The sequence below is a fragment of the Centropristis striata genome, chromosome 15 (assembly GCF_030273125.1).
Source record: "Centropristis striata isolate RG_2023a ecotype Rhode Island chromosome 15, C.striata_1.0, whole genome shotgun sequence".
Classification (NCBI taxonomy): domain Eukaryota; kingdom Metazoa; phylum Chordata; class Actinopteri; order Perciformes; family Serranidae; genus Centropristis; species Centropristis striata.
In genome coordinates this window covers 21,479,023-21,496,558 of record NC_081531.1, presented here as the reverse complement: position 1 = coordinate 21,496,558, position 17,536 = coordinate 21,479,023, and the positions used below count along the sequence as shown (strand labels likewise).

The 17,536-nt window shown below is 39.0% G+C and overlaps 1 protein-coding gene across 1 annotated transcript; it reads left to right on the top strand.

The window, feature by feature from the left end:
* The first annotated feature begins 15,805 nt into the window (after positions 1–15,805).
* LOC131986211 (golgin subfamily B member 1-like) lies at positions 15,806–17,320 on the top strand. The gene has a single exon (XM_059351063.1). The coding sequence runs from the start codon at positions 15,806–15,808 to the stop codon at positions 17,318–17,320; it is 1,515 nt and encodes a 504-aa protein (XP_059207046.1).
* Positions 17,321–17,536: the final 216 nt, after the last annotated feature.

Sequence of the window (17,536 nt, the reverse complement as noted above, 5' to 3'; positions counted from 1 at the left end):
CTGTAAGGAGATGATTGGTATCAGCATAGATAAAAATTTATTTTAAGTCAGCTACCTGGATAGTACAAAGTGTGTACCAGAGGGTAATGTGGCCTTCGAAGCTGTGTGAAGTTACCTCATCAGCCATGTGCAGGATGGATGCCAAAGCCAACTCGTTTATCTGCAAATGAGTTCCACAGTGCTTACCAACAGCAAGTTTGTATAGGTGGAATGCACTAAATCTGCAAAGAAAATCCATCACTCTGGGTTACAGGCAAGAGAAGGTGATGGATCTGTGGGACATGTCTTCCAGTGTGGTGACTAGGGTTGGGTACTGAACTTTACTTTTAAGGGTACAGACTGAAAAATGTCATTACTCCACACAGACAACACTTGCTGAAATATAATGTTATACAATATACCGCAAACTGAAACCAGATTCATTTACACCTCCTCTGAGACACACGGCAGCCTTCTGATGCAGCCTAATGTTGAGGTTGAAATTACAATTTTGTCATTAGAGAAAGAAAGTAAAGTACCAAAAAAAAAAGACCAGTTTGGTACCGGGACCAAATTCCATGTATTGGTATTGGTTCAAAATGAATGGTACCCAACCCTAGTGGTGACAGGGAGGAAATGGGGGCATACAGTGTACAACCATAGACTGAATAAAAATAATGCCCATTGGTTTGTGTCGCCATCTTGCTTTACATCTGCCAACATCTTTGTTTTTGAAACCTTGGAGAGATCATATTTGGATTGGGGAGGCGTGAGGACATGTGTATCTAAAACTAAACTCTTAAAAAAAAAAAAATCTTAAACGCTAAAACAAAATGTACGTTACTTACCGGAAATTGAACATCCTCTTTAAGTACAACTTAACACTGAACAAGACATTTTTAAACGGACAAAATGTTCAAATAACTTTCATTAAAAAAAACCCAAGGTGAAAGGGTCAAAGTGTAGAGACAAAAACAGGACAAACAAGTTCCCGGCTATTAATATATACACAGTGCCATGGATACACATTGTTTTGCTTTGTTTCTATTCTGATTGATAGCTCGTCGTGTTAGCGACCACACCCCAAATCATAAGCTTCTATTTCATCTATTTTCTTCTAAATGGGACCATTATTTACACACTTAACATCATATTGTATTGGAAAATAATTGAAACTAGCAATGGAGACCGTGATATTGCCATGATATTTTTTTCTGAGGTAGTAAATCAAGTGAGGAGTAATCTCATTTTGTGTTGAGATAGATAGGACCGGAGTGCTATTGAAACCGTCATTGCAGGCTTAAGGCAGTTCCGGGTTTGCTTCACTGCTCAGACCTAGAGGTTGCCGCCTGTGTAGAAGGTGGTAGAAATAGGAACGGACACTGGGTCAAATGATGTCATAGTCCTGGGGTATAACACATGCAAAGTAAAAATCTGTCCTACACCTGCCAAAAGGCTCAACAGGTGGCGCACAATCAAGGAACACCTTGGTTTTGTCAGGCCGAGCAAACCCTCTGAGCACTTGGGTGGAAACTATCCTTTTATTTCTGGCGCCATCTGTTGTAACTCTCCAAGGTCGCAGCTTCTGTTAAACTACGCATGTGTTGTACCCCTAGAATATGACATCATTTGACCCAGTGTCTTCTCCTCCTTCTACACTCCTTGGTGACAGGGAGGAAATGTAAAAGGCAATAAGCAGGCTGCGGCACCAGGGAGTGGTGGGCAGGGTCCAAACAGAGCAGGCAGGCCTCTGGGGGGATATGCACCCTCCAGTGGGGAGTCAACAGAGGATCTACTTCCTCAGGAAAAGGGAATCTGCACATACCACCAGCTTTCATATCATTTTGAAGATACCTGCACATGCACACAAACAATAGAGATGATAGACTTCAACCTTGGTTTTATCATTAATTTTCACCACGACTCTGCTTCGACTGGACCTCCTAGAGATACATAATGACTATTAGGATGTGTGTGTAGGGCATTTGAAATGTGTGTGGGTGTGTGTATATCTAACTTAATTTGACTCAAACACGCTCCCCTCTCGGGAAAATATTTTTTTTTTGAGCCAAACCCGGGCATGTGTTGTTAAGATGCACAGTGCCTCTCTGCCATTCCTTAGTGTTGCAGAGGAGGGAATAATATGCCGAATCTCATTAGCAGGGAGACTGTGACATCTTCAGTGTGCTGCTCATACCTTTACCACCCGTGTGTGCGCGAGACGGTAGACGTGGCTGTTTTTATTTATGTATGCATTTGTTCTGTTGCAACATCTCTCTGTGATTCTCATGCACTTTCAATAGTATTTCCTGTGTGTGTGTGTCTGTGTGTGTGCCAGTCAATCGGCCAGCTGTTAGTATTCACTGGCTGTGGGTCCAGATTACTGTTGTGATTGATGTAGCTGTGTACACATTGGATCTCAGAGCTGTCCGACAAAATGGATCGACCATTCTCTTGATTCTGTTTCCTCATCATCATCTTCTTCCTTGTTCTCCTCTTCTTCCTCGTCTTCATCCTCCCACCCATCCCTTCTTTGACCCTTTTCTTTTCTGTCTGAGACCATAAGCTTTGATATGAAACATAGACTGTATATAAATAATGGATGTAGTCACCGTGACGTCACCCATTGGTTTGTGGAATAACCATAGGAAGCATCGAGTTCAGCGTTACTCTCGTCACCATCTTACGTCGCCATCTTGTTTCCGATACGGGGAGCAGACCATATTTGGACTGTAGAGGAACGAAGAAGATTTTTTTACTAGCGATTGAGACTATAGTGTTGTCCTAAAAAAATTCTGAGGTAATAAATCAAGTTAGAAGTTTTCTCATTTTGCACTGAAATGAATGGACATAATTTTTTTGTAGCCAAACTTACCACCCCCTGCTGGAATTTTTGGTAGAATGCAGCTTAAGGCACTTCCTGGTTTGCCCCCCTGCTCAGACCCGGAGGTTGCCACCTGGTATGAAATGGCAAAAACCAAAGAGCAGGGTCTGTACCTCTTTAAGAGGCATCTCAGTGCATGAACAGATTTATTTGAGTCTTTGAGTGTGTATGTGAGACAACTCAGCCTATTGCATTGATAAGTTGATTGTTAAGCAGAATGCTCAGTTATGATTGCCTCTTCTTCAGCTCTGATTTTTTTGGTCTAGCAAAGAAATTTAATTGACAACAATCTTGAGAGCTGATTAAATTTCCTTTTCTTTTCAACCTTTTTGTTATAAAGGAGAAAATGCCAAAGATTTGACTTCACATATGAGGTTTGGCGCCTTGGGTTCTGGGAAGTTCTGAAATGCATTTTCCATTTTTTTCCCACAGTGTAGACTTAAATGATTAAATAATTTACATAATAATCAATAGATGGATAGAGTTACAGAATGAGCTGATTGTTCATGTCCATATTTGGTAGTCTCTATATTTTTCAAGTACTTGCACAAATGCTGCCTTCCTCTGCAGTTATGGTTTCATTTTTGGATAAGGCACTGCTGCCTGTAGTCTAACCTGGAGCTCATGTTGATACATAAGGCTCAAGTTTAGGTTTAAGTTAATACTTCACCCACAAAGTGGTCAATTACTCACCTTGTGTTACCTTGAATTCTTGAAGAAAACATTGTTTTCCTCCATAAACAAATAATCAAAAAACATTGATGAATTTAAGTAAAAGGGGGACATATTTTTCAACAGTAAAAGTACATCAAAACACTATATATCAGATTGGAAAACACTCTCACAACTCAGTTTCATCCGTACTCCAGTCATTGGCTCAGTACTTCCCAAACACTTTTCATTCTCATTCTCATTCTCTGTGGAGTTTAACTGTTTTTTTCAAAAAATGTAAGGCATCATTGGGTAAGTAATTGACATACAAATAGTACTTTTGAAGTTGAAGTATTCCTTTGAAAATATATTTTTTAATTTTAACATGGAATATGTTTCAATTTCAGGTAAGATTGGACAACACATCCTTGTAATTTTGTGATTAACTTTAATTCTATTCCCATAGTAGCCCAACAGACTGCATGATTACTTAGATTAATTTCACATTTTTTTATTTATTCTGTCAACCAGTGGCCCTGATGGGGGGAAAAAAAAGCCATTCATACCAGCACTTTAGTGACTACAAGTAACTGCGATCAGAGTCTGTGATGAGTGCACAATGCAAGGGCAAAAATGCAATTGGAAGAGGGAACCTGTTAATTGGTGCTGGTGTTAGTTGGTGCTGGTCATATGCACCTCTTTTTCTTTCACCATTCCTTTGTGTGTGTGTGGGCTTGTATGTGAGACCTGAGAAGGGCAAGTGGAGGTGAATGATCACCTCGTCCTGCTCTGTTTAATCAGATGGAGACTGTATGCCTCTGGCTAAGGCAGCTCTCTCAACCACCCACCACACTCACATGCACACGCGCACACCCCTAGCCCATCAGTGACCCGTGTATAGCATTCAGCCATTTGGAGTCATTTCAATGCAACAGTCATTTCCTTTCAGGCAGACAAAGGCTGTTGATCGGCCCAAGGGCTCATACAATTTCCTGCAATCTGAAGGCTCATGCTTCCACTTCTGATTGATAGACTTGGTGATCCAACTTTCTTCACTAGATGTCTCCAAGTCCTAGTATTTCATTGTTCTTTTTTGCCTATTTATGGCTGTTTTTTATCTCTTTGTGCCTCCCCAGATTGTGGAGGTAATATTTTTGAACCAGGTGTGGGATCATTTGCACCTCTGGTATAGAGATACCGGTGGTAAAGATTATTGTAACTGTTTAGTACAAAATCAGTTCAGTTAGATAATAAACTAAGGCATTAAAAAATGGATCTTACAGATAAAACATGAGACTAATAAGCTTATATAGGAGTAGTGTGTGAGTTTTTGTGGGCAGCAGCGCAGCAGGTAGCCTTTTGTGTGGATATATGTGGATGTGAATGGCCTTCCTAAGCTTTCTGACTGCTGACTCGTGTTCAGTGACTTTGAACCATTGCAAGTTGATGCTGTGACCAGTTTTGTACAATTAATAATTAATAGGCTAGGCATGTTTTTTGTTGTTGTAGCCTTAAAGAAACACTTAAGCAATTAATTAAAATGCAAACTCACTGCTTGATGGTGCATGACAAAATTGCTGCAGGTGTAAGATATTGCAGAGGTGTGTTTTATAGGTTTATGGAAACTTGAATTATGGTAATATGCGTGTGTGTGTGTGTGGCTTCCACAGCCAGATACGGGACGTCTTGTGCGACAGAATCGGAGTGCTCATTACCTGCTAAATTACCCAGGATCCTTTGGGAGGCCGGCTCTGTTTGTGCTGCTACAGTCACTCAGTGGTTGATGGAGAAGCTCAGACTGCAGACTCTGAAGTGCTCCACTGCACTAGTTGACTGGACTGGACTTTGCATCCAACTCAGACTCTACCATGAGAATTTAATGTATTCTATCGCATCTAGTGTGTGTATAATATGAAACTGGCCTATCACTCACTGATCTGCTAGTCAGCCATTCTTAATCTATTTATCTTGGGAATGTCTGGCTGACAACAAATGCTGTTTTTCTGCAACAACCTGCTTTAAACTCTGGACTTGGGTCTATCCAATATAAATACAACTTTTTATTGACAACTGAGCAGGTGGAGAACCAACTTTGCTCAAGTGCACTCTCACAGTAGTTGCTATATAATACTATACAACAAATATTTCCTGACTCTCTTTAAGGACTGTTATCTGACCTTTAGCTCTATGATCTTGGTGCTCTCATCAGTCCTTGTTTGTTTCAAGCCTCCTTCACTTGTGCTTGTTATTGTAATATTTTCATCTCAGTGTTTTCCTTCGCTCATAGATCTGAACTGACATTTGTGAACTGTGGGATCAACACTTCTACTGTCTGAACTGCTTGACAGGAACTGACCATGACACCCCAGTACTATGCAGGCTGAGTTCTTAAGGGTTTAACTTCTGCAGTGACCTTCATCAGATAAATAACTACAACTGTCGTTTCTAAAGGGATATGTTCAGATCCTCAGTGGATTTATCCATCTGGCTCTAACATTAAGTCAGTGGTTGAATGTTTTTTTTTTGTTTTTTTTTACTGAAAGTTTATTGAAGCTCACAGAATTGTGAAATGTTTTGTGGTGCATAACACATCACCTGTTAAATCAACTTCTCTGCACTTTACTGCCTCTATTGACTACTGATGTAAGGTCTTATGTGACATTTCCAGGCAATCAATATTTTGTTTGTGTGTGACATTTTATTTGCAGGCAGTTCATAATTTGATATGGCTGCAGATTTAATGGTTTTGACCACAGTGTACCAGAGAAGGTTGAACCAGTGATCCAGACTGTAGGAAATCTCCAGATGACATGTGCTCATTACACATCACAGATGTGTTTCTGCTCGCTTCTAAGAAATCTTTGCACCCCTTTACGATTGAGCCATGAAGCAAATACCAGAATGCTCATGGGGCTGTGGAAAAGGAAATTAATCCATGACCTTGAGTTGGAAAGGTTGGGATGTTGTCAGGCTTGTGGTGTGTTGCAGGGACCTGACAGTCTTGTTACAAACTCAGGTTATTTACCAGTACATCAGATCTCATATAAGCAATCCTTGCTCTACACTAGAAGAGATCTTTATTAGAAACCTAGATTGGATGGGGAAAGGTGGATGAGAGCGGGTATGGTGTGAAGTGGTGATGTGTTTGCCCTATTTTCATCTCAACAACACTTTGCTTATTGGATGAATGACACATCTAATACCAAGGAACACTTGTTATTGCTGAGTTCATTACATGTAAAAGTGATACCCTTTCTGCTATCTTAGTAGGCACTAGATTATTATATATTGTCTATAAAAACACAATATTAAAAATCAAAACATTACCTTGTATTATTACGTGGTGAAAGATGCCTAAAAATGCATGATAAGAAATAATGAATTTGAGCCTTGGGAATTGCTGCTTTAAAGCCATAAAACCTAAAAAAAAGAAGAAGAAAAAACTCAAATTAAATGGGTGTCACAGTGAGTGCTGAAAAGACCATGGATATGATTGAAAAATTGGAAAGATTTTGAGTTTCCAGAATCACACTTACCTCTCCCATGTCATACTTTGCTCTTCCTAGCAATGTAGTGTTGGGTGTGTCACAGCACAGGAGCTGTTTTCTTAATTAATTATGTCTTTCTAGACGTATCAGTATAACTAGTTTATAAATATCTCCCGGCATAATTTGATTGTCAGTGCACTTCTTTGAACAGAGAAAACACACAGCAGGGTTTCAACTTTCCCTAATCATATCTTAACAGGGAGGTTATGAGTTGTGTCACACAGAAGGGACTGCCAGTACTTCCGACTCAGAGGGAGGACATCTTACGTGTGAAGTGCTGCAACCATTAGTCGAAATATCAGTTAGGCAATCAAATTACAATCAGTTAGTGAAACTGTTTCAAATTATTATCATATTAAAGTAGTTTTTCATGCAAAATGGCAAAAATGCATTTTTCTGAGCTCCTGTAATATTGGGATTCCCTGCTTTTTCTGTATTTATATCATATTAAACTGAATATCTTTAAGGTATCGACTGACATTTTTTAAAGACATCATGTTGAACTAGTGGTTAATTAATTTATTGAGAACAAAATAATCAGATTAATCAATAATGGAAATAATCTTCAGCTGCAGCCCTCGTGTGTGTAAAAGTGTACGTGTGTGAGTGATAAAAGCATGTTTGTGTGTACACAATTGTCATGCATTGCGACACATCTCGACCTTCATGGGATTATATCAATCTACATCTCCTCTTCGATTGTTGGAGCTTCTGTTGCTTCGAGTGATGACTGTGATGTATGTGTGTGTTTGTGTTTCTGTGTGAGTGCACTTGTGGCTTACAGGTGATCAGGTCAGACAAGCTGCTCGGGGTTCTGCCAATTAGGAGACAGTGGATGAGAGGATATTGAAGGGTTAAGAAAAGGATGGAAAGGGGGCAAGAACCTTTGAAGGGTGTCGGAAAGAAGGAGCTGGCTATAAATCAACAGAATCAGGAGTGGCTGAGTATTGTGGGAGAACAGAAATTGCAGTCTAATGACTCTTGCTTGATGGTGGTGTGTCAACAAAAAGGGTCCTTGCTGCTTCCTCAGAAAGTTTGAGCTGAATCGCTAACTGCTGTGACACATGCCTTACACACACATTCGCACCCCATAGTCCCACAGTTCACCACCCCCTGCTATGTCTACACACCGTGTTCCACCTGCATTATTGAAATATGCCTGTCACTGCCAGAGGAGGGGGGCCAGGCCCAGATCAAACGGCAGTCAGTGGGACTGAGACAGAGAGGGAGGCCCTGCTGAACTAGAAAGACCTTGTTCACAGCAGGTCTGTGAAAATGACTTTTTGGCGACACTTGTGAAAAGTTTGATTCTTTTTTTCCCCCTATCCCTATTAAAAGATCTGTTCACCCAAAAGGACGATTTTGTCCTCTTGGGTCAAAAATTAATGGATGGTGACAATTAGATTCAAAGTCAGCCTTATTCTGTTCGAAAAGGGGCACAGAGAATTACTGATCAGATAGAATGGAGCAATGCAGATTTTTTTTCATTATCAATTGATCTGCCAATTATTTTCTTCAATGAATCGATGAATCCTTGGGTCTTTAAAATGTCAGAAAATAGAAAAAATGCCCATCCCGGTCTCTCAAAGTACAGGGCGATTCAAATATCTTGTTCTATCAGTCCAAAACGTATAAAAAAAAGACTAAATGTAAATTGTAAAAAATTTAAATCTCGATATTTAAGAGTCTGAAACTGTATTTTTTTTGTCATTTTGGCACCAAAATTACTTTTATGATTAATAGATTATAAACACTAATTAAAATAGTCTCTGATTGAAATTTATAATAAAACGAATAAAAATAGAATCTAGTGATTGCAAAGGGAACCTTAATGTAATCTGTGGGGAAAAATGTTTTCACAATTTAAACTAAACAAACACGAACAGTTGTACCCTACAATGATGTAATAATAGATATGATACAATAGATGTAACTATAAATTAAAGTTACATTTCTATATTTTTCTCATAAATATTTTCAGGATTTTGAAATGTTGCTCAAGCGCTCATTGACGTAGGCATGTCGCCACGGGCTTGTGTGTGACTGCAGACATGTATTTTCAATTGATAGCATCACATTTTGCACTTTTAATGTACACTTAATACACCAAAAGCTTGCATAGCTCCAGCTAACTTAGCTGAGAATCACAGTAGCACAGTAAAATACATGTTGCATGTCTGGAATTCTCGCAGTAGCTGGTGAAACAAAAACATATGATTGGTTGATGCTTCATCGCACAGTGGAGCACTGAATAAAGTTTGTTAGCTTAAAATCTGCTTTGTAGCGAATCATGCATGTAGCCTGTAGTGTCTGGTTTGTAGCTTCATGTCAATGGCTTCCATTAAAAATCATTGTCACTGGTAGTTTGAACTACTACTAAGATATTCTAATGATTCATGCATGACTGCTTAGATTTTCTTTGTGTTTGCAGTAGTCAGTGGTTGAGATGGTCGTATTGAATTCTGATGGATGGGTTGAAAATTTTATACAAAAGGAATAAAGGATGTTGCAGTGAAATGAATGACTGAGTTTTACCATAGAGAGAGACTTGGGCTGGCTTTAAACGTTTCAGTACCATGGAGAGGGGCACATTGTTTTTGCTCTGATTTTAAACAAAGATGGAGGAAACAACACTCCTGTGTATTTCTATTGTACCAAACAGTCTCCTGTGTAATGAACAAACAGATATTACATAAGAATAAGATTTCCCTCAATGATGCCTATGGTGTCACTTTGTTTTTGGCCTGGCAAGTGAGCACAACTGTTCAACTGGCAAACCACTGTTATCCCAAACAGGTGAAGGAGGTGAGAGGGAGGGACAAGAGAACGGTGTTGAGAAGGAAAAAGGAGTGAAGCAGGACCACAGAGGGGCAAGGCATTGAGAAAGAGTGTGAACAGGTACACCTCAATAAATTAGAATATCATAGAAAAGTTTATTCATGTCAGTAATTCAGCATTTTACCCATAGACCACCATTATAAAAGAATTTTGAAAACTGTTGACAGGACACCTGAAAATGAAAACAAGGTCTGTTATGAGGTCCATTATGACTCTTTTTGTGATTAAATTTTGATATATATTGAACTTTCCAATGCCAGAGGTAGGCAGTTTAAAAATATATTACAGGTGCATCTCAATAAATTAGAATATCATAGAAAAGTTTCTTTATGTCAGTAATTCAATTCAAAAAGTGGAAATAACACATTATATAGATCCATTACACACAGAATGAAACATTTCATGTCTTAATTTATTTCATTTTTTCTAATTATAATGATTATGGCTTACACGTAATGAAGATCTAATTTAGTGTCTCAAAAATGTTTAATATTACAAAAGACCAATTTTAAAAAGTATGTTTAATATTGAAATGTTGGCCTCTGAAAAGTATGTCCATGTATATGTAGTGCAACCAGTACTTGGTTGGGGCTATTTGACTTGAACTACTAGAAATTGACTTTTCCATCATATTCTAATGTATTTAGATGCACCAGACATGCAGACAAGATGGAGAATGAAGTCACAGACAGGAAACTAAAATAACAGTAAAGAAAGTGAGAAGTAGAAGAGGGATACAGGCAAAAGTAGTTGGAAGTGTGGAGGAAAGAAGAAAAGTTTGATAAAGGAATGGAAAAAGGCATTGGCAAGGCATTTGAATTAGTAATGACCTAAACTTGGCAGTGATTGGTCTTGGCTAATCTCTGGTCTTAAAAGATACAGGATTTCATTTGTGACAAAGAAAAAGCAAATGTATCTCATTTTAATTTTGTCTTGTCAAAGGTTTGCATTAAAATTCAGTTTCCAAATGGGTGAAAACAACAAAGAACAGCTGGTGGGGACATAAAGGGGGAGAAAGGAGTGTGACACTGATGGAGAATAACTGAGAGCTGTCTTCACTTTGACTTTGGCTTTCTGGGCCACCTGCTGAGACCTCACTCACTGTATGTGCCTCTGTCTTTTTGATTTTTTTCAGAGTGATTTTCTTCTGTCTTTCTCTGTCACCACCTCTGTCTTTCTTCTTTACGCACATAAACTCACTCATGCTCTTTTATCTCACATATATTCTCCCTCATATGCAGTCCAAGTTTTCTCCTCTATTCATCTCCATGGCACTTTTAACCAACACCAGACCACAAGACACACACTTGAGACCTCCGCTCCATGTGTCATGCTCATTCTTCATCTTAGTGGGGCTTTGATGGCTCATATCTTTGTTACTGTGTGCACTTTACAGAGAAAGGTAGAGGTGGAGGTCATGTTTACAAAGGTTAGGTGTGGAGGCGAGCTCATCAACCATCATTTGATCTTAACAAAAGGGAAAATGGCAGCAGCCCTTCAAGTAACAACTCGTCCACTGATATTTCAAGCGACAGCATTGTAGAATTGACTCAGTGGACTGCCATATAGTGCATAAAATTGGCAGCCTGCAGCCACTTGATAAATGCGTTTACCTGGTTTTAGGCTACCGTCCAAGCTGCTTGATTTATGCCAGCTGCTTTACTTCTATAATGTTCTTAAGGAGTACTATCAGTGCCCAATTGTTTTGTGTAACAGTACAAATTCATCAGTTCTCTTTTTCCAGACTATTTCACACTAGAGCCTGACAGATATATCGGCTGATTTATCGATCGATATTGGCTCATCAAAGATGAGGTATCAGTGTATATGCTCTCAATATGTACCGTTATGAAAACTTTTTTTACACAATATATAATACAGAAAATGTTGGTTGCCGTGATTTAGAAATTGTGTTATTTATATTTTTTATATAGTCAGCAATTGACTATAACTGAACAGCACAGTTATGATGTTTATTTATTTAAATTAAAAATGTATTATTTATAGAATTGGCTGACAAGTGTTATTTAATAAAGTTTTTTTAATTTGAGAAAGTAGCTCTCTGGGTTCATTTGCAAAGTGGTGAAAAAAATCGGTGCACAATCCACATACTGTATCGGCTATCGATGAATTTCCCCCTTCTAAAATCAGTATTGGCATCAGTCTCAAAAATCCCATATCATGTAATCATGTAATAACTTCACCAATAATGTAATAGAATATCCTGACCAATATAATTCCAGCATTGGGGACCCCAGGTAACTCTTCCCTAAACATACCTCTTCACAGATTTCCAACAAATCACTACCTCATGAAAACAACCACAAAACAACTTCCTGAAAATGTATTAAATTCCCAATAATATAATAAGGTATTACAGTATCTGTAAAAATTTTTATTACAATATCAGTCAGGATATTTTATTACATTATTGGGTTTTATTACATTTTCGGTAACACTTTATATTAGGGTACACGTATTCATCATTAATTAGCTGCTTATTAGCATGCAAATTAGTAACATATTGGCTCTTAATTAGTCATTGTTAAGTACTTGTTAATGCCTTATTCTGCATGGCCTTATAATACAATCAGTAAGCCATTAACTAAGAGTTTTCCCTCAATAACCTCTGAATTATTGCTCATTAGTAGTGAGTAAGGAAGTTGTTGTATATGAGTTAAGATCTTAATATGCTTTACTTTGTATGGACTTTATAAGGTGGTAGTGCCACAAGAATAGTTATTCTCCCTTAATAACACTTAATGAATATGGTCTGTTCTTACATAAGAAAACACAAGACCACAAAATAACCAAATAACCCTAAATTAAGTCTTTGTTACTTAGAATATGTTCCCCATACTAAAGTGACATCTTGATCATTACTAATTCACTAATAGTTGGACACTTATTAGCCAACACATGTTCCCTTATCTAAAGTTCCCTCCTTTTCACACTTAGTTAATATGTTATAGCACATAACTACTGCAATGAACAAGTGATGGGTTACACCTTTGAATAAATGGATCTATCTTTGGTGGTTGAATAACAAAGACAGCACAAGTACAAATACCTCATTTATTATCAAGGCTGACAACAAATAGTACCTGAATAAAACAAAAAACAGCACAATATAAAATACTGTACAATATTTAGTAAAAAAAAGAAAAAAAAAGCACAATCAAAAAATATAAAAGCTGCACAGCTCAATATAAACTTTATAGCTCTTTATCAGCAAAACTTCATTTGTTAAAGCTTACAACAAATGTAATGAACTTGTACTCTCACAGCCTGAACTTGCTCTATAACATAACAGAATTTTAACTGAACAAAGAAGCTCACTTGCATTTTAATATTTCATCAACAAGGGGAGGAGTTTGCCTTTGGCCTTCATGTCCTCTATGATGCTCTTCTTCTCAGGGGTAATGCGGGTTGCACACCTCTTAGTAAAGGACTGCAGGGTCTCAGTAGTAGGATCATACTCCAGGGTCTTGAAGGTTTCAGGATCCGCAATGTTGAGCTCCGCAATTGCAGCAGTCATCTTGATAGTTCCCCTGTCCACGTCATTGATTCTGAAAGCTTCAGTCATGGTGCGGACTTTGCTAAAGCTTTTCAAGACTTTTTTATATCTGCTGATAACCTCAGCTGGCCTAACCTCACTGAAAAACACATAAAATAAAAACAAAAGAACACCAGAAATGAGATCAAACAATGGCTTAAGGTCAGCTGAAATTGCTCAAACTGGTCACTTCTCTTTTGATAAAAGTATGAAGCATATTCTAGGAATGGCACAATCTGATCATCTCCTGATATGATTCCACACACACTGGCCCTCATTTATCAAACGAGCGTACGTCAGAAAGTGAGCGTAAAGTGGGCGTAAGATGATTTCTACGCAAGCCTCGGCATTTATCAATATGGACGTGAGCGGACGGTACGATCAGATCTCACGTCTGCTCTCAGCTCGTGTACGCAAATTTGAGTCAGCGTGAAGTCCACACGTCTGAGTCGGAGAATTGATCTTAGACTATTGTATCGATGCCTGGAGCTGATAAAACTCTGTGGTGTTTTGATTTTTAATAGTGACAAAACATGTTTAGACTACATAATTTATCATTAAAACATAATCCAAAAATAAATACACCCTGCGATCGTGAAATTCTTTAAACAGAATACCAGCCGAGGATATTAAATGTTGTTGTCTTCTGCTGTTTACTGTTATTATTATTATTATTATCCAGCTCCGACACCGGAGCGTCAGCGTCTCTTTTACCATCGGTGCTGCCAGAATAGAAACATTTCCAATCAGCGCTGCCACATGCTCCTCTGACCAGGACATCATTATTAGTAAATGTAAAGAGGTGAATAATATATCTCCATCATAATAATAGCAATATTCGGATATTATATAGATTATTAGGCTTTATATATCACGATGTAATTACTAAAACCTCGCCGGGAGTTTAATGATCCGCTACTCTGCTGACGGCACCACTGATTTCCTTCTTTTTCACTTTTTATGCTGCCAAACAAAACCAGTTTGTTGTGTTGCAGCTGTTGGACGTCAGCGTTTCACTTTCTGACTGAGAAATTCCTCTTCTTTTAGAATTAAAACTTACTTTAAAACATTGTTTACCTCCTTCAACCAAAAAGCTGAAAACTTTTAAGTCCGTGCTCCAAATGTAAAATATTCAGTGAACTTGTTTGAGTTTATAACTATGAGTAGGCTACTTTTATTTCATAAACCTTCGTCGCTGCGTATTTCTTTAATATGTCTATATTGCCCCTATTGTTAATTGTAACGGTGCACTTTGCTAATAAAGCTGAGTTTAGAGGGTGAAAAAATCCTCTTTTTGGCCGTATTGCGCCCTTTGGTGTCGTAAACTCTGAAGACGAGTCTTCTGAATCGGGTATATATTAGGGCGTGGTATTTAAATTACGCATTTTTCGAGCCGCCACATTTATCAACAGCCGATCATTCTTACGCTGTGATTGGAGAGATACGATCGTTTGATAAATCACACGTGGACCCTGTCGTAAGACCAAATATACACTCGGATCTGCGCTCGTTTCTAAGCTCGCTTGATAAATGAGGGCCACTGTGTGGTTCAGAATTCAATACAAAAACGATACTCTATAAGATCTGTTTAGATGGTAAGTCTTACAGTTCAGAATTATGTTTACTTCTGAGAGACAAATATTTCTAGCAATACATTTGATGTTGAATAATAATGATGTGAATGCTGCAAAACATGGAACTTAATTCTTGATGAAAGCCACATTTTTCACTTTAGACATTAAATTTTTATTCATCATCAAATTTCTAGTATATTCAGAATCTAGAACTGATGATGTGTTTTCAGATTTATTTTCATAATTACTTCAGAACATATATTTAACAGCTCTTCCAGCACTTTTATAACTTAAACTTGTTGTTTTAATTACTTTTCATGAACACTTGTTGCTAATAGGACAGGTGGTTCAAGTTATGCCATTCTTACCTCTCACATGAGCTTTTCCAGGCACAGCCACGGTTGCGTGTTGTGTCTTCTTCCGTCTTTGGATGACAACATCACTGTCCGAGGACCCACTGATGTCTGGAGAAGATGGGGGAGTGATATCATCTTCATCCTTGTCGTCGTCCTCCAAAGTAAATACAAAGCATTTACATGACATTTTCAGGGCTTGAAGCAGAAAAAAAACCTGTTTCCTGAAAATGTTTTCAGTCCAAACACAGTTCGACTCAATCAAAAGTTTGGTTCCGAGAGTATTAGACTATTTCTTCAAGATCACTTTATTGTTATTCCAAAGTACACTGTAGAAGAAAATAAGACGGGTTATTTTGACAATGCCAGACAGGAAAAGAAAACAAAGAGAGGGGGGACAGGTTGTAATCGACCAGGCAACAATGCTGGAGAACATGGAGTCTTACTCCAGGGAGGTTGAACCCCCAATTAAATTCTACCACAGCCCCCTGGAAATCCAGCAGAACTCGCTGGCCACTTTCATGGATGAGTTTCGAGGACTAAAGGATCTCAAACATCAGACCTCCAACACCAAAGATCTACAAGCAGAGCTGGATCAGAAGAAAGCTGAGATTGAGGCCCTCAAAGATCAGCTTCGGTCTGAAAAGCAGCAGCAGCAGGCTGTGGAAAAAAACAACTCAGAGTTGCGATTGGAGAGAAATCCATGGAAAGAGAGGGCTCAGCTTCAAGCAGAGAAAGACAAGAATAGTCATCTCATGGCTTCCCTGAAAGACTCTGAGAAAGACAAGTCTTCTCTCCTGGCACAGCTGGAAAAATGCAAGGCCACTCATCTTGCCCAAGCTGAAGAACACGAGAAGATGAGAGAAGAAGTGAAGACTCTCAAGTTGGAGCTTCGGTCTGCAAAGCAGCAGCAGCAGGCTGTGGAAAAAAACAACTCGGAGTTGCGATTGGAGAACAATCCGTGGAAAAAGAGGGCTCAGCTTCAAGCGGAGAAAGACAAGAATAGTCATCTCATGGCTTCACTGGAGGAGGCGAAACAACATCTTGCCCAGCTGGAGATGGAAGCTGAAGAACATGCGAAGATGAGAGAAGAAGTAAAGGCTCTGAAGTTGGAGCTTCAGTCTGCAAAGCAGCTTCAGGCTGTGCCAAAAAACAACATGGACTTTGAGCTGGAGAGATATTTGGAAATAGAGAAGGCTGAAACTCAGAAGCTACACCATGAGTTTAGACAGATGGAGGAAACTCTCCAAAAACAGAAAGAAATGCAGGATTTCCATCAAGCCAAATTGGAAGAACAGAGAGCAGAGACTTACAGGTTTGCAGCAGCCCTGAAACAAACACAAGATCTACTGGGGACTGAACATAATCGCTATGAGAAGGAAAAATACATCATCCTGCAGCACACACAGAACTACGTAAACTCCTGTGTGGCTCAATTGAACGGCAAGGTAGACGAGAACAGGAAGCTCATGGCTGAAGTGGAGACTCTGAAGTTGGAGCCTCAATCTGCAAAGCAGCTTCAGGCTGCGGCAAAAAACAACGTGGAGTTGGAGAGCTATTTGGAAATAGAGAAGGCTGAAACTCAGAAGCTACATCATGAGTTTAGACAGATGGAGGAGACTCTCCAAAAACAGAAAGAAATGCAGGATTTCCATCAAGCCCAAATAGAAGAACAGAAGGCTGAGACTACAGGGTTTGCTGCAGACCTGAAAAAAACACAAGATCTGCTGGAGACTGAACGTCATCGCTTTGAGCAGGAAAAAGAGTCTATTTGGAAGGAGACACAAAACCCCTCAACCTCCTGTCTGGCTCAACTGAACGGCCAGGTAGACGAAAACAGGAAGCTCATGGCTGAAGTTGAGACTCTGAAGTTGGAGCTTCGGTCTGCAAAGCAGCGGCAGGTTGGAGTTGCAATTGGAGAGCGATCTGTTGAATAAGATGGCTCAGCTTCAAGCAGAGAAAGACCAGAATAGTCATCTCATGGCTTCACTGACGGAGGCAGAACAAGACAAGTCTTCTCTCATGGCACAGCTGGAAAAATCCAAGGCCACTCATCTTGCCCAGCTGGAGATGCAAGCTGAAGAACACGAGAAGATGAGAGCCTCACATATGTCTCAGCTAGATGAGCAAAAACAAGACAACAAAGCACTTGT

Bases quoted from the DNA above. Each gene is read 5' to 3' on its own strand.
- LOC131986211 (XM_059351063.1), top strand. From the start codon at position 15,806: ATGCTGGAGAACATGGAGTCTTACTCCAGGGAGGTTGAACCCCCAATT.